Source organism: Ictalurus furcatus, chromosome 26 (genome assembly GCF_023375685.1).
Source record: "Ictalurus furcatus strain D&B chromosome 26, Billie_1.0, whole genome shotgun sequence".
Classification (NCBI taxonomy): Eukaryota; Metazoa; Chordata; class Actinopteri; order Siluriformes; family Ictaluridae; genus Ictalurus; species Ictalurus furcatus.
The window spans coordinates 3447242-3465058 of record NC_071280.1 but is presented as its reverse complement, the minus strand read 5'-3'; the positions used below and the strand labels follow the sequence as shown (position 1 = coordinate 3465058).

General features: G+C 40.1%; 1 protein-coding gene across 1 annotated transcript in view; it reads right to left on the bottom strand.

The window, feature by feature from the left end:
• Nucleotides 1-17817, bottom strand: part of gpc6a (glypican 6a) — a 188821-nt gene that overhangs the window by 47585 nt on the left and 123419 nt on the right. Inside the window, exon 4 of the mRNA XM_053615044.1 lies at nt 6627-6792. Within this exon, the coding sequence (XP_053471019.1) occupies nt 6627-6792 (166 nt within the window). The remainder of the gene's footprint in view (nt 1-6626; nt 6793-17817) is intronic.

Sequence of the window (17817 nt, the reverse complement as noted above, 5' to 3'; positions counted from 1 at the left end):
GTGCTGATGTTGTGCGTCACCTAAGCAGAGCGTAGGACTATCAGAGGCCTCCATTAGAGCCGCTCCATCATTACAACCTGATTACACATTTATTTTAGGGGACGGAGGTTGCAGAAAAGCAGACTGTGCAAGTGAACGCTGCATCACTCACAGCATCAGTGTTATTACTCTCATTACTGTTACCTCCTCACACTTAGTAGATTCTTTCTTTTCTTCTTTTTTTTCACTCTGTCTGTCTGTGTGTATATGTTCTTTCTTTTTTCTATTATTTGGTTCATTCTTTTTTTTTTCTTTTTTTAAGGTTTTTTAAATATCTGTGATGCCACATTTTTTATTCCTTATCTTTTTTTCTTTCATTCATTTGTCTTTACTTCTTTCATCTGGAACTCCTTCCTTCCTTCCTCCCTCCATCTCACCACCCTTTCTTTTTTACTTACTTTGCTTGCTTTTCCTTCCATTTCAGCTAAATTTTTTTCTTTCTTTTTCTTCATTTCTTTCTTCATCATGTCACATCATGCCACTCATTTCGTTTTTCCTGTTCTTTGTTTTGTTGTCTTTCATTTTTCTATTCCTTCCCGTGCTGCGCCACATCTTTTCTTCTTTCATTATTTTTCTATTATTTCTGGTTTTCTTCCTTCCACCCTTTCTTTTTTGTTTCCCATTGTTCTTTTAATCTTAATTTCTTTCACCCAACCCCTTTTCTTCCTTCCTTTCTTTCTTTTCTTTCGTTCGCTTATTTTTTAAAAAGTCTTTTCCCCCATTCCGTGTTCTTTTCTCTGTTCGTTGTTTTCCCTCTCATACTTTTAATCCCTCTAACCTTTCTTTTTAAAAAAAAAAAAAATTCTTTCATCCTTTATCTTTCTTCACCCCACCCATCTTTTTTATCCCTCATAAATTTCTTTCTTTCTGTTTTTTCTTTCGTTTTCTTTCACATTTACTTCTCAAACCTGAACACGGTTGTGTTCCCATCACACTACTTTACTTGTTACTTGTTACTTATTTACGTAGCAAGACCTACATCTTTTTCACACTTAACATTTAGCAGCTATAATAAAAGATTTCCCGGTTACCATGACAACTAGCCTGCGGTTGTCTCCCAAACCGCTGCACTAGCGCAGCAGACAGTTAAGTTAAAATAGAACACCGTGCACAGGTGTAATTACAACAAGCATACGACATACTTTCGACAGGCTATTTAGCACGGAGTTATGGCGGATTGGGACACAGCCCACAGAGAGACGGTTACATTTAGCCTCCGGCCGCTCTGTTTAAAAACGTGGACTCTGAAATTAATGGGTTTATTAATTTAGTGTTGGACGCACAGGGACATCGGTCCTCTCAGTTTTAGCCTGGAGATAAGGGTGCCGTCCCACCCCACACAGCGCCTTAATGGGAGTGCGCGCTCTCTGCACGGCTTCGTCCGATTGGCAGAAGTGACGCGTCCTCGCAGTTTATTATTAGCCAGTGAATTATGAATGTCAGAGATGTGACCTCTGTTCTGGGATTTGGATATGACAGGAAATACGGTTTCATTCCCATCCTGCATGGATCATTCTGTCTCAGCATTAGGGAGTTTAAACATCACCCACTGAAACACAGTCCATGACAGACTGCCACTCTTCCACGGACTTTGTCTCATTGCTACTGTTCAGAATGCTTTACAGAAGAGCAGCCGAAGAAAACACACTTTGTCATTTACGCTTCTTGGTTTCCTGATGGCTCCGCTTTAATGGAGTAGGAGTAATTTCCGCAGAGACGCTTTCAGAACAAGCAGCTTTCTGTTTTTCCGGCAGAGAAATCAATGATCATTTCCACTGGATTAGACCTACACACTTGTGTTCTATCCTCTTATAACACAAAGAGATAACAAGACACGGGCACTCTTTCCACGGGCTCTGACCCAAACCACATACTAATGTGAACTACAGAAAACAAAACTAAACTACCCTTAAAAAAAATTATTATTCAAATTTTTTAAGAAAAAAATGTACATTATACTAAACATTCAGTATAAATATATACCACAAAATGAAAACTGTAAATACTGCCGCTGAATAGAAGGACGAATGAAATAATAAGAGCGTTAACAAAATGACTTTTTACTTATAGATAAGTATATTGATTTTATATCTATATTGATTAGAAGTACTGACTCTGTAATTGTACATAATTAAAGCACTAACTTTGAGCACTTTTTTTTTTTTTTACTTGTAGAACATTAAAGTACTGACATTGCAGTTGTAGTTCATTAAGTACTGACTTTTTACTTGTACAAAATTAAGTACTGGTTTTTACTTTAGCACTTTAATGTAGACCTTTAAAGTACTGATATTTTACTTGTAGACAATTAAAATATTAAAGTTGTGGCGTTTTAGTTGTAGACCAATTAAGAATTGCCTTTTTACTTGCAGACATTTAAAGTATTGACTGTCTACGTGTAGACAATTAACCTACTAAATTTTACTCGTAGACAATTAAAGTGCTGAATTTTTACTTGTAGATAATTAAAGTGCTCACTTTTTATTTGTAGAAAATTAAAGTACTCATTTTCTACTTGTGGATCATTGGTGGTATTGGTGGTTTACTTGTAGACAGATCGTTACAATAATTCATTTAATTTTTAGATCATCTGTGCTGACTTTTTACTTGTAGATAATTAGATGTACTGACATTATAACTGTACATAATTAAAGTGCTAACTTTTAACACTGATTTTTGTACTTGTAGAACATTAAGTACCGGTTTTCTCTTTAGCTCATTAAAGTAGATCATTAAAGTACTGACAAAGTAATTGACTTTTTACTTGTAGACAATTAACCTACTAACTTTTTACTTGTAGACAATTAACCTACTAACTTTTTACTTGTAAACAATTAAAGTGGTTCCTCACCACATTCTAGAGGAACCACTGAGAGCATCCTGAGCAGCTGCATCACTGCCTGGTTCGGAAATTGCACCCTATCGGATCGCAAGACCCTGCAGCGGATAGTGAGGACAGCTGAGAAGATCATCAAGGTCTCTCTTCCCTCCATCATAGGCATTTACACCACACACTGCATCCGCAAAGCCACCAGTGTTGTGGACGACTCCACACACCCCTCACAACCAGGCTGTGTAACGGCTTCTTCCCCCAAGCCATCAGACTCCTCAATACTCAGAGGCTGGACTCACACACACACACACACACACTCTCTCTCTCTCTCTCTCCGAACTGAACACCATCCCACTCTCATTGCAATATATGCACACTTCTGTATTGACTGCATTGCATTTTTTTTTGTTTGTTTTTTTTTGTTTTGCTGCTACTGTACTTATAAAAATATTCTATTTATTTTCACTATTATACACTTTACCTGTCTGCTACTGCAATAACTGCTATGTCCACATATGGTATAAGCGAATCTGCTGAAATACTAAGTCGTAGCATGTTAAGTTTACATTTACACCATTTTTAAATTATATTGTTACTCTTTGGCGCCTATCTTTTGCACCACCTGTTATATCGGACACTTCCACACTAAAACTGTGTACTGTTCGGCGCTGCACTGTCACTTACTGTACCTATTGTTCTGTTTTAGTAGTAGTGTACTGTCCTGTGTTGTTAGCACATGTCTGCAAGTGCACTATATGTAAAAATGTGTAGATCTTATTTAGTTGTGTCGTCTCATGTGGTTAGCATGTTGTTTTATGTAGCACTGTGGTCCTAGAGGAACCATGACTTGACTTGACTTTTTTGTGGAAGTTTTTTTAACATATACAGTGAGGGAAAAAAGTATTTGATCCCCTGCTGATTTTGTACGTTTGCCCACTGACAAAGAAATGATCAGTCTATAATTTTAATGGTAGTTGTATTTGAACAGTGAGAGACAGAATAACAACAAGAAAATCCAGAAAAACGCATGTCAAAAATGTTATAAATTGATTTGCATTTTAATGAGGGAAATAAGTATTTGACCCCCTCTCAATCAGAAAGATTTCTGACTCCCAGGTGTCTTTTATACAGGTAACGAGCTGAGATTAGGAGCACACTCTTAAAGGGAGTGCTCCTAATCTCAGCTCGTTACCTGTATAAAAGACACCTGTCCACAGAAGCAATCAATCAATCAGATTTCAAACTCTCCACCATGGCCAAGACCAAAGAGCTCTCCAAGGATGTCAGGGACAAGACTGTAGACCTACACAAGTCTGGAATGGGCTACAAGACCATTGCCAAGCAGCTTGGTGAGAAGGTGACAACAGTTGGTGCAATTATTCGCAAATGGAAGAAACACAAAAGAACTGTCAACCTCCCTCGGCCTGGGGCTCCACGCAAGATCTCACCTCGTGGAGTTGCAATGATCATGAGAACAGTGAGGAATCAGCCCAGAACTACACGGGAGGATCTTGTCAATGATCTCAAGGCAGCTGGGATCATAGTCACCAAGAAACAATTGGTAACACACTACGCCGTGAAGGACTGAAATCCTGCAGCGCCCGCAAGGTCCCCCTGCTCAAGAAAGCACATATACATGCCCGTCTGAAGTTTGCCAATGAACATCTGAATGATTCAGAGGACAACTGGGTGAAAGTGTTGTGGTCAGATGAGACCAAAATGGAACTCTTTGGCATCAACTCAACTCGCCGTGTTTGGAGGAGGAGGAATGCTGCCTATGACCCCAAGAACACCATCCCCACTGTCAAACATGGAGGTGGAAACATTATGCTTTGGGGGTGTTTTTCTGCTAAGGGGACAGGACAACTTCACCGCATCAAAGTGATGATGGACGGGGCCATGTACCGTCAAATCTTGGGTGAGGACCTCCTTCCCTCAGCCAGGGCATTGAAAATGGGTCGTGCATGGGTATTCCAGCATGACAATGACCCAAAATACATGGCCAAGGCAACAAAGGAGTGGCTCAAGAAGAAGCACATTAAGGTCCTGGAGTGGCCTAGCCAGTCTCCAGACCTTAATCCCATAGAAAATCTGTGGAGGGAGCTGAAGGTTCGAGTTGCCAAACGTCAGCCTCAAAACCTTAATGACTTGGAGAAGATCTGCAAAGAGGAGTGGGACAAAATCCCTCCTGAGATGTGTGCAAACCTGGTGGCCAACTACAAGAAACGTCTGACCTCTGTGATTGCCAACAAGGGTTTTGCCACCAAGTACTAAGTCATGTTTTGCAGAGGGGTCAAATACTTATTTCCCTCATTAAAATGCAAATCAATTTATAACATTTTTGACATGCGTTTTTCTGGATTTTCTTGTTGTTATTCTGTCTCTCACTGTTCAAATAAATCTACCATTAAAATTATAGACTGATCATTTCTTTGTCAGTGGGCAAACGTACAAAATCAGCAGGGGATCAAATACTTTTTTCCCTCACTGTAGAAAATGAAAGCATTGAGCCTTTACTTGTAGATAATTAAAGTACTGACTTTGCGTTAACACATCCTTAAAGTACTGACTTTTTACTTAGCAGTTTTTAAAATCTATCTGTTATTTCTGAGCCTGTGATCATGTGTGGTCTGTGTGTATGTGTGTGTGAGAGTTCAGAGGTCGGATGGGACAAGCTAAGAGGAAATGTTTAACATGCACGCTAAAACGAAACGCTGTAATTCTCTTGTGTACAGCGAGAAGCCGAGGGTCTCCACTTTGGCTGAAATCTGTGCACTAACCAAACAGACAGAGAGTCTACTGTTCCATTAGGCGGCTCCCTAAATCTCCCCATGCAACACACACACACACACACACGCACAAGCAAAAAGGATGGAATCCGAGCATGACCCGATCAATAAGGCCTTATCAACAGATCCTGAAGCTAAATGTCACGATCGGTTTTAGGAACGACATTACGACATCACACACACACACACACACACACACACACACACACACACACACACACACACACACATAAATATTAAAGAGATAAACGGATTCTCGGCGGCGATGTGACCGAGCCGCGTCAGGGTCGATGGCTTTTTGTGAACGAGAGACACACTGATTGAAAATCGATAGCGAGGAAAATGAAAAATCTGCTGAAATGTCACAGAACAAAGGAGATGGAAAAAACCCCCCAGATGTGTGTAAGAGAAAAGTCTTAAAACGCCTCAGTGTTTTAGCACGAGATCACACATGGTCAGCTGAGTCAGCCGATTCCTCCTGTGATATACGGAGATATGCGGTTAGCCTGCATGCTTCAAAACAGAATCGCTAATCACTGAGGACAGAAATCTCAAAATTCTTCTCACCATGGAGGACATTCCGACTGCGGAACACGTTAATGAACATTTTTTGCTTAAATAAACAGTCATGGCTGCACTTAGATTACTAAGCTGAGATTAATATAGATCTTCTCTGCCTGCGTTTGCTCCAGCTAACTAGCTAGTGTTATTGATGTGAGTAGGATCGTTAGCATAACAATGAGAAGTTTTGACTAGTACAACCTAAATAGCTCCAAGATAAGTATAATAGCTAGCTGGCTAGCGTTACACCTACAACACAGGTTCTTATAAGAGTTGTTAAACGAGTTAGCACTGAGAGGCATCACTGCTGGAGCTAAACATCAGCTACAGACAACATCATCGTCAATAACATCACCATCATACTGAGAGGGGGAGAGAGAGACAGAGAGAATGCGTGACGGTACCGATGAAGACGTTCCACTCTGGGTCCAGGTCAGCCTGATTAGCGAGGCAGCCCTTCATGACGTTCTGACAGTAACTCCTGCACGGCTTGAGGTCCACAAACCCGCCGCAGTACGGACAATACAGCATCCGAGTCAACGCCTTACTGCAGCCGGGAAACACATTCACCTGGAGATAGGAAATACATATTCAGGTTACAGGAAGACACGACAGATCTAAGATAATCACTACAGATTAGATTAGACAGTCAGACCAAGACGCAAAATCACACCTGTCTGTCCCAAACTCTGGCACACCTGAAGATGTGCTGGTTTTTCCTGTACAGACACACCCATCTGTCCCACTCAGAGACACGCCCATCTGTCCCACTCAAAGACACACCCATCTGTCACAATCAATGACACGCCAATCTGTCACACTCAAAGACACACACATCTGTCCCACTCAGAGACACTCCCATCTGTCACACTCAGAGACACACCCATCTGTCACAATCAATGACACGCCAATCTATCACACTAAAAGACACTCCCATCTGTCACACTCAGAGACACACCCATCTGTCACAATCAATGACACGCCAATCTGTCATACTCAAAGACACACTCATCTGTCACACTCAGAGACACACCCATCTGTCACACTCAAAGACACACCCATCTGTCACACTCAAAGACACACCCATCTGTCCCACTCAGAGACACACCCATCTGTCACACTCAAAGACACACCCATCTGTCACACTCAGAGACACGCCCATCTGTCACACTCAAAGACACACCCATTTGTCACAATCAATGACACGCCAATCTGTCCCACTCAGAGACACGCCCATTTGTCACACTCAAAGACACACCCACTTGTCACACTCAAAGGCACACGCATCTGTTGCATTCAAAGATACACCCATCTGTCACACTCAAAGACACACCCATCTGTTGCAGTCAAAGACACGCCCATCTGTTACACTCAAAGACACGCCCATCTGTTACACTCAAAGACACGCCCATCTGTCACACTCAAAGACACACCCATCTGTTGCAGTCAAAGATACACCCATCTGTCACACTGAAAGACACACCCATCTGTCACACTGAAAGACACACCCACACTGTCCTGCACAACGTGGTCTCTCTTTCAGACTCTGAAGTAGTGTGCCCTACGTGAAGTGAATGAATCATCAACAAGTTTGAATATTGACTTAAAAAGCAGAACCCAGAAGCCTCTTCATTAACGTTGGTTTAGCGTGTTAGCACAGTCTCCACCTGAACTCACTCTAATGTGTAAAGTGTGAGTTTTTCTGTACTGTATGTGTGTGTGCGTCTGTGTGTGTGTTTGTCCTTCCTGTCATCGTTGCTCGTTCACTCGTTTACCTGCCACACACCGCGCTACACTTGTTAACCGTCACTGTGTAATTGAAAGTACAAGAAACGGAGCGTGTTAGTTGCGGCACACCTCGGTGCGCTAAGATAAACACATCCTGTCTGATCTCTCATCACATCCACCCATCTCTCTCTGTCTTTCTGTCTCTCTTTTGCTCTTATCTTGTTTTAGAGCTTCGGGTGTATTTTACAGGCAGCTATGACTCTCTCCCCTTTCTCTCCCTCGCTCTCACCTATCACTCACCTCTCCCACTCTCATTCTCTCTGTCTGTCTTTCTAGAGGGACAAGAAATCTTGACATTTTCATGCTTTATTACATTCCATGAAACCCTGACATGGCACAGTTGAGGAGTGATATACTATAACAAAATATCCTTACCTTATACTGTATGTAGTCAGATACACAGTTTATCAGAGTTTATAGTGTGGAGAGGTCACTTCTTTAACTTGGTTTATTCATAGTTATTGGCCCTTTTATGTTACTGAACATAAAAAATAAATAAATAAAACATATGTTCATTGTTTTGAAGTGAAAGAAAGAAAGAAAGAAAGAAAGAGAGAAAGAAAGAAAGAGGTAGTAACAGAAAAGAAATAATAACAAATAGAGGAAAGACAGACACAAGAAAGAAATTGATGAAAAAATAAAAAGGGTGGAAAGAAGAAAGGAAGCCAAGATAAAATAAGATTGGGTGGAGGTGAAATAAGAAAGAAAGAAAGAAAGAGAGAGAGAAAAGAATGACAAAGAAAGAAACAAGAAAAGAAAGACAAACAAAGACTCAAATAAAGAAGAAAGGAAGCAAAGAAGAAAAAACTGAATGAAGGTGAAATAAAAAGTATGGATTGAAGAGAAAGAAAAAAGAAAGAAAGAAAGAAAGAAAGAAAGAAAGAAGGGGAAACAGAAAAGAAATAATAACAAATAGAGGAAAGACAGACAAGAATGAAATTGATGAAAAAACAAAAATGGTGGAAAGGAAGCAAAGATAAAATAAGGTCAGATGGAAGTGAAAGAAAGAAAGAAATGGGAAACAAAAGAAATAGCAAAAAGAAAGAAAAATGAAAGAAATTGATTAAAAAAGAAAAAGAAAAAAGGGAACAAAGAACGATGGAAGCAAATAAGAGAAAATCAGATGAAGGTGAAATAAAAAGGTGTGAAAGATGGAGTGAAGAGAAAGAAAGAAAGAAAGAAAGAAAGAAGGAAGGGAGGAAGGGACAAAGAAAGAAGGACGTAAAGATGAAAAATCAGATGAAGGTGAACTAAGATGGGCTGAAGAGAAAGAAAGAAACAGAAAGAAATTTAAAAAAGAAAGAAGGGAACACAGAAAGAAGGCAAACAAAAAAGAAAATCAGATGAAAGTGAAAGAAAGGATGAAGTGAAAGAAAGAGAGAAAGAAAAGAATGATGAAAAAATGAAAGAAAGAGAAAGAAAAGAGTGACAGAAAGAAAGAAAGATAGAAAGAAAGAAAGAAAATGTGTCATTACTATGATTATTATGTGATTATGAATATTTATTCATGAGAAATCTTGTCAGATCTGTGCGGTAGCTAGCTGGCTAACAAAAACCTGTGGTAATACATATATACACTCCTTTAATGTTTGTAAGCAAAAACAGATGTGAGTGCAGCCTGGATGCAAAAAGACCAGAGTAGCTGCAGCTTAGGAATCGGACAAATCAGGAACTGACATTAGCTAAAATGTTATTCACTTATTATTATGGATTAGCAGTAAGAGCGAGGGACATAAATACATCAATCATAGAGTGTTTATACTTCAGAGAAACTGAAGGTGCTACAAGGTTTTACGATTACAACATGGTAAACAAAGCTGAACAAAATAAGCTAGCTAAACGTGTCCATTACAGACATCTCCTCAGTAAGAATGTGACCTAGCTATCTAGCATCAGATAGCTTAGCTTCTTGGTGTAGATTTTAAGTGAGCTGTGTCGATTTGTTAAAGCAGTATAAATTAGGCATTAGCTAAATTAGCTAACTAGCAAGCTAAGCCTGTTAGATTATTAGCTAGCATGCCATCTTCACTGATGTGAAAGTTAGCTACTTAGCTGAAATGAAATAGTCACACTCACACATTTACCTCAGAACTGTGTGTGTGTGTGTGTGTGTGTGTGTGTGTGTGTGTGTACCTCATCCTTAATTCTGTGCTTTACATATTTCTAATGATTCACTGCACTGATATTTCATTTATCAATTAGGGCAGTGACACAGTTATGTACACAACTGACCAATCAGGATCACACGTACACCGGGGGCGTTCCTTGCTAAGTGTAATTACAGCACAATTTTAGTCATATTGAATCTTTTTTTATTATTTTTATACATTTTTACCAACACATCTGAGGTAAATGTTGCTATTCCAGATAATTCTGTCTTATTTTTACATAACTCTGGGATGCTGGTGGGTTTCCTCACATGTACTGCTTGCTTCGGGTCCTTCCACAGCATTTCTATTGGATTAAATTCAGGACTTTGATTTGGCCATTCCAAAACATTAACATTATTCTTCTTCTAGAACGACTTGTGTGTTCAGGATCGTTGTCTCACTGCATGATTCACTTTCTCTCGTAATTCAGTTCAGACACAGATGTCCTACATTTTCCATTTAATTCAGAATTCATTGTTCTATCAGTGACGGTAAGTCGTCCTGGTCCAGATGCAGCAAAACAGGTCCAAACCATGATACTGCCACCACCATGTTTCACAGATAGGATAAGGTTCTTATGCTGGAATGCAGTGTTTTCCTTTCTCCAAACATAGCAATTCTCATTTAAACCAATTAGGTGTCTACTTTTAGGATTGATGATGTTTTAGGTCATATTTATGCAGATATATGGAAAAATTTCACCACTTTAGCTTAGCCTGCTGAAGAATTTGACTATTGGCAGTTTAATAGTTACTGTAACATTGGCTATCTTTCTGGTAAACATAGATAGAGCTTTTTAATTTACTGAGCTACAGTTACACAGTCTACCTAGCATCAACTAACTTTAAGCTGAATATATTTTGATTTCTCATTCTTTTTTTGTGTGACAGCTTTGGTTTTGCTGAATAATTTTGGCACCCGTTTTAGCACCCAAACCACTCTCACTAATCTACTCTAGTTACAAAACTAGCCACGGATTACATTAACGCTAGCTATGTCGCTAATCGATAACATTGTGAAATTGCAGAGAGTTATATCACACTCATGTTTATGATTGTGGATTTTTACACATCCTCTCAGAAATCCTGTCAGATTTGTTAGTTAGTTTGTCAAAATCGGTATGGGTTTCTTGGTAGTGTGCAAACTTCAATGCTCAGTAATGTGACGCCACAGGCGCAAAAAGAAGTACCTCTGAGTTACACAGATGGACTGAAATCCTCAGCCGGTGTGACACTCTAAATCCGACCAGGAACAGTAATCCATAATCACACACACACACACATACGTTTTGAGATTTGGTGCTGTTTGGCTGTGATATGATCAGCATAGTGAGGATAAACCCTGCTGTGAGTAAGGACGAGCTTAGAATTTCATTCATTCTCTCCTGTTTAATATTCATGTGTAATTTATGTTATTGAATTTAGTGTGTGTGTGTGTGTGTGTGTGTGTTTTGTGTGTGTGTGTGTGTAATGTTTCTGAGATTAACAGTTCAAGCCGAGTGTGTGAATGTCATGGTGTATGAATTTAGGTCACAGAATAAGATCATGGACACAGTGTCCCAAATCACATCTTATTTACTACACAGTGGACTGATGATGGATTTTATGTGGACTATATAGTGAAAAGGGTGTGTGGTTTGGGACACGTCCACAGTGGACTGATGATGCTGTTTATGTGGAATATATAGTGAATAAGCTGTGTGGTTTGGGACACGTCCACAGTGGACTGATGATGCTGTTTATGTGGACTATATAGTGAAAAGGGTGTGTGGTTTGGGACACGTCCACAGTGGACTGATGATGATGTTTATGTGGACTATATTGTGAATACACTGTGTGGTTTGGGACACGTCCACAGTGGACTGATGATGCTGTTTATGTGGACTATATAGTGAAAAGGGTGTGTGGTTTGGGACACGTCCACAGTGGACTGATGATGATGTTTATGTGGACTATATTGTGAATACACTGTGTGGTTTGGGACACGTCCACAGTGGACTGATGATGATGTTTATGTGGACTATATAGTGAAAAGGGTGTGTGGTTTGGGACACGTCCACAGTGGACTGATGATGATGTTTATGTGGACTATATTGTGAATACGCTGTGTGGTTTGGGACACGTCCACAGTGGACTGATGATGATGTTTATGTGGACTATATAGTGAAAAGGGTGTGTGGTTTGGGACACGTCCACAGTGGACTGATGATGATGTTTATGTGGACTATATTGTGAATACGCTGTGTGGTTTGGGACACGTCCACAGTGGACTGATGATGATGTTTATGTGGACTATATTGTGAATACACTGTGTGGTTTGGGACACGTCCACAGTGGACTGATGATGATGTTTATGTGGACTATATAGTGAATAAGCTGTGTGGTTTGGGACACGTCCACAGTGGACTGATAGCAAATGAGAAGAAAAACATTTTAGACACCAAATGTGACCGAGTATATTTAGGGAATAGGGAGTAGGTGACATTTAAGACGTTGTGATGATTTGTGCTTTGTGTGTGATGTCCCACAATTCCATGTAAGAGAATAAATGTGATCCACCCCCCAACCCCCAACACACAAACACACACACACACACACACACACACACACACACACTCCAAAATCCCAGCTAAACATGATACTAGCCTTGAGTCACATCCAAAGCATTACACACACAAGTCTGTAAAGTCGAGGCCTCAGAAAGAAGTGAAACATGTTAATGCAAATGCTGAATGTCTTTAGGCATCAGAGAGGAAGCAGTAAACCTCCCTGATCCCCTCTTGAGTCAGACATGTGGTGGCTGCGCATAATCCCATTTTTTATCAAGTTCGCGCCAGGAGTCAAATGACCTTTAACTTAGCAGTGGGTTAGCATTCTTAGCCTCACCAGTGCTGGCACCACTAAAGGAGTGACTCTGAGTCAACAGTCCATCTGTCAGCCTGAGGCACCTGAGGCACCCGAGGCAAAGTTATACTCGACTTACAGCTGAAAATCATACATGCTAAGCTTCATGGAGAGTCTGACAAACTGACGTCACAGACATAAAACCAGTCGTAGCTCCATCACTTCCTTCCTCAGCACACAGTTTGGTTTTACTCCATACCCAGCATCAGATGCAGGTAAGGGGCTGTGGATATATATATATATATATATATATATATATATATATATATATATATATATATATAAATATTTGATCATGTTTGAAACAGTGCCTATTAATGCTGTTGATATACTTGAATAAAACGACACGGAAATTGAGCTTTTTCAATCATTTATTCAACAGAAATATCAATAGATATGATATCCTTCTGGGTGAAAAAGTAAGTACACCCTTGGCCTCAGAAGCTAGTATTGCCCCCTTTAGCAGAAATAACTCCTTGTAGGCATTTTGCATACTTGTCCACCAGATTTGCTGGAATTTTTGACCACTCTTCCATGCAATATTCTTCAATTGCAAGATGTTCAAGGGTTTTCTTGCATGTATGGTCCGTTTCAAATCCCTCCACAACATTTCAATGGGACTCAAATCTGGGTTTTGACGAGGCCATTCCATAACCTTCCATTTCTTCTTTTTGACCCATACCTTGGTGGATTTGCTAGTGTGCTTAGGATCATTATCCTGTTGAAAGGTCCACTTTCAGTTCAACTTCAACTTTCAGACAGATGCCCTCACATTGTCTTCAAGCACTCTTTGATATGATGCAGAATTCATAGATGAATCAATGAATGCAAGCTGTCCAGTCCCTGAGGCAGCGAAGCAACCCCAAACCATAACATTTCCACCACTGTGCTTCACAGTTGGTATGAGGTGCTTCTCCTGAAATGCTGTTTTTAGTCTGTGGCTGTTTGTGTGGTCAAACAACTCTATCGTTGATTTGTCTGTCCAGAGCACATTATTCCAAAAGCCTTGGTCTTTGCCTACATGCTCACTGGCAAACTGTAGTCTTGAAAGGCTTTTTCCTGGCACACCTCCCATGCAGGTCAAAGTTGTGCAATCTCTTTCTGACTGTAGACGCATGCACTTTGACACCAAGATGCAAGACTTACTAGCAGATCCTGTGATTAAATTTTGGGGTTCATGGAGATTTCTTTTTGCATCAGACAATCTGACTGAATTTGCTGGGACATTTGAAATCTGTGCCACGTGTAGATGATTTTCCTTACAGTGGAATGAGGTATTTAAAAAAATTTGGAGATCTTTTTAAATCATTTGCCAGACTCACAGGCATCCACAAACTTTTTTCTGAAGGCCTTGTAGAACCCTTTAGAACTTGGCATGATGACACCACACACCTCAATAACATAGGGAACACCAGACACTACATATGAGTGGTTCTAATCACTGGCACCCAATCTTGAACACCTGATTGTAATTTTATGAATTTGAAGGTGTGATAAATGTAGGGGTGTACTTACTTTTTCCATGTGACTGATCAGTTTTTTGTTCGTTTAAAGTATGAAAATTATTACAAAATGTCAGTTTTATCTGTCATTTGATAGAGTGTATCAATTTTATTAACAGGCACTGTTTCAAAGAGGATCAAATGTTTGCTGTCCAAATCTGTAAAAAATAAATAAATAAATAAAACCATTTCCATGGGGTGTACTTATTTTTTCACACGTCTGTGATAAATATATATATATATATATATATATATATATATATATATATATATATATTTAAATGCAGACTTATTTTGCTATATTTACAGCTGTTTCTGCATAATTGTGTTACAGAGTCGAGCAGGTGAGTGTGTGATGATTTATTTGCAGATTCGGTGTACGATGCTAAACTGGAGGCCATAAACTTCCATTATTTCTTAGCAACGTTAGCATCACAGTGCAAATGATCGGTGATCGACACCGATTGGGATAGAATTTTTAGCCGAACTGTTCCTTTAAATGTTCAGATTCACGTCTCTGTCCTGTCACACTCCATCATCCTTCTTTTCAAAACCGTGTGTGTGTGTGTGTGCATTATCAGCAGTGCGAGTGTGTGCTGAATACAGATCAGTGTGAGGAAACGCTGTGTGTGTTTAAAGAGGCGTGTGTGTAATGGAGGAGTGGAGACGCTCGGCCGCCGCTCTTTTACTCAGACCTCCAGTCTCTCATTTCATCAGCTGCCTCAGAATGAAGTGCTAATTCAGTTTAGCTCCATCTCAGTCTCTCTCTCTCTCTCTCTTTCTGTCTCTTTCTCACACACACACACACACAGCAAAAAAAAAAAAAAGACATTCAAGATGGGGCATGTCTTATTCTCAGGTCAGAGAATTATAGTGTCCTTTGAAGAGTTGAATCTATTCCAGTAATTGACATCATCATTACGGTGAATCTGATTGGCTGAGAGCAGAAAGGTCTAACAAGACACTACAGAATCTGAAAGGCACCGCCCCCCCGCCTGTTGCTTAGGAATGTCAGCTATGGCCGTTTCTCCTAGTTAAACTTTACTAATGTTTATTAATTTAGCTCTGCCTCATCTGACACTGTAATTAGATGTCTTTCTGTGTAAACAAAATCATACTTCAGTCAGAATTTATTTCATTACTATTTTTGTTTGTATGTGTCAATGTTGTAAAATTGGCAATATTCTATTTCTGCAGTATGTTTCTTAAAACTTAAAAAAATATATTTATATAATTATGACTGCTTATATTCTAATCATTTTAAGATTATCAGAGATGGGCAAAAAATAAATAAATAAATAAAAAATTCCAGGAAATATATGCAATAAATAGAAAGTCAATTGTGAAATATTAAATGAATAATAATAAATTATAAATAAACAAATAATAAATGATGTATAATGATAAATATTAATTAATTAATTAATTAATTATGTATACACCAATCAGCCAGAACGTTAAAACCACCTGCCTAATATTGTGCCACCAGCTCAGACCCATTGAGGCATGGACTCCACAAGACCTCTGAAGGTGTGCCCTTTTATCTGGCACCAAAACGTTAGCAGCAGATCCTTTAAGTCCTGTAAGTTGATGTGGGGCCTTCATGGCTCGGACTTGTTTGTCCAGAACATCCCACAGACGCTCGATCGGCTTGAGATCTGGGGAATTTGGAGGCAAAGTCAACACCTTGAACTCTTTGTCATGTTCCTCAAACCATTTTTTGCAGTGAGGCAGGGCGCATTATCCTGCTGAAAGAGGCCACTGCCATTAGTGCATACTGTTGCCATGAAGGGGTGTACTTGGTCTCTTGGTCTGGGTGTGCCGTCTCTTCCCCAGATAAGTGAAACACACCTGGCCGTCTACATGATGTAAAAGAAAACATGATTCACCAGACCAGTCCGCCTTCTTCCATTGCTCCATGGTCCAGTTCTGATGTTCCCATGCACATTGTGGGAGCCTTCGGTGATGGACAGGGGTCAGCATGGGCACTCTGACCGGTCTGCAGCTACGCAGCCCCATATGCAGCAAGCTGTGAAGCACTGACACCTTTCTGTCATAGCCAGCATTAATTTTATCCGCAGTTTCTGTTACAGTAGCTCTCCTGTGGGTTCGGACCAGACTGGCTAGCCATAGCTCCCCACGCACATCAATGAGACTTGGGCGCCCATGACACAGTCGCCGCATCAAGGGTTGTGCTTCCTTGGACCACTTGTGGTAAGCACTAACCACGGCATATGGAACACCCCACAAGACCTGCTGTTTTGGAGATGCTCTGACCCAATCGTATAGCCATCACAATTTGGCCCTTGTCAAAGTGGCTCAGATCCTTATACTTGCCCATTTTCCCTGCTTCCAACACGTCAACTTTAAGAGCTGACTGTTCACTTGCTGCCTAATATATCCCACCATTTGACAAGTGCCATTGCAACAAGATAATCAATGGGGAATCAACGGTTTTAATGTTATGGCTGATCGGTGTATGTCACCATGACCAAGATTTAAAAACTTGAAAACTTACATTTTTTAAATTTTAAGCCAATGTAGCGTACCATTGTTACCTTTGTTTTTTTTTACCTTCTTTTTGTAGATTATTTAAAAAAAAACAAAAATTTTGGTTGATGTAGTGTTTTGGGTATTCTGTGCAAGCGACCTAGATTTTATTCAGTCAGACAGATGGATGAGAGAGATAGAGAGAGAGAGAGAGAGAGAGAGAGAGACAGACAGACAGACAGACAGACAGACAGATTGCTGTGTTTACAGGAACTTGTTTTTCTGCTCAGTGAGAATTTCACTAGGCAGGTCGGAGGAGTAAATGCCATTTTTGCGTCTCATTAATGCGCATCTCATGCTGCATCTGTCTCTGCCGTGTGCACAAGTTATTCCACATGTAGCACAGAGGCCTGTTTCATCCCAGGACGATGAGTGTGTGTGTGTCGCGACTTCATATTCACGCATTTCCTGGCACTTGATGCGATGTGATCCGGTGTCATGCGGGTCAAACACCGACAGATGAGAAGGCGCGCAGCAGCGCGTTTGATCCCTGAGACCTGCCCGGTGTCACATTATAACCAGGGAAGGGGGTTGTCTGTGTTCATAATATCAAAACCAATGCACCAAACTGCATGTCATAATAGTACTCCATCATATGTATACACTATTAAGTTTAATAGCTAATATTGGGTGCCTGTAGCTACATCACAAACTGCCATATCTACAAAATAGTAGCAGAGATGCGGTAATATTTGGCACACT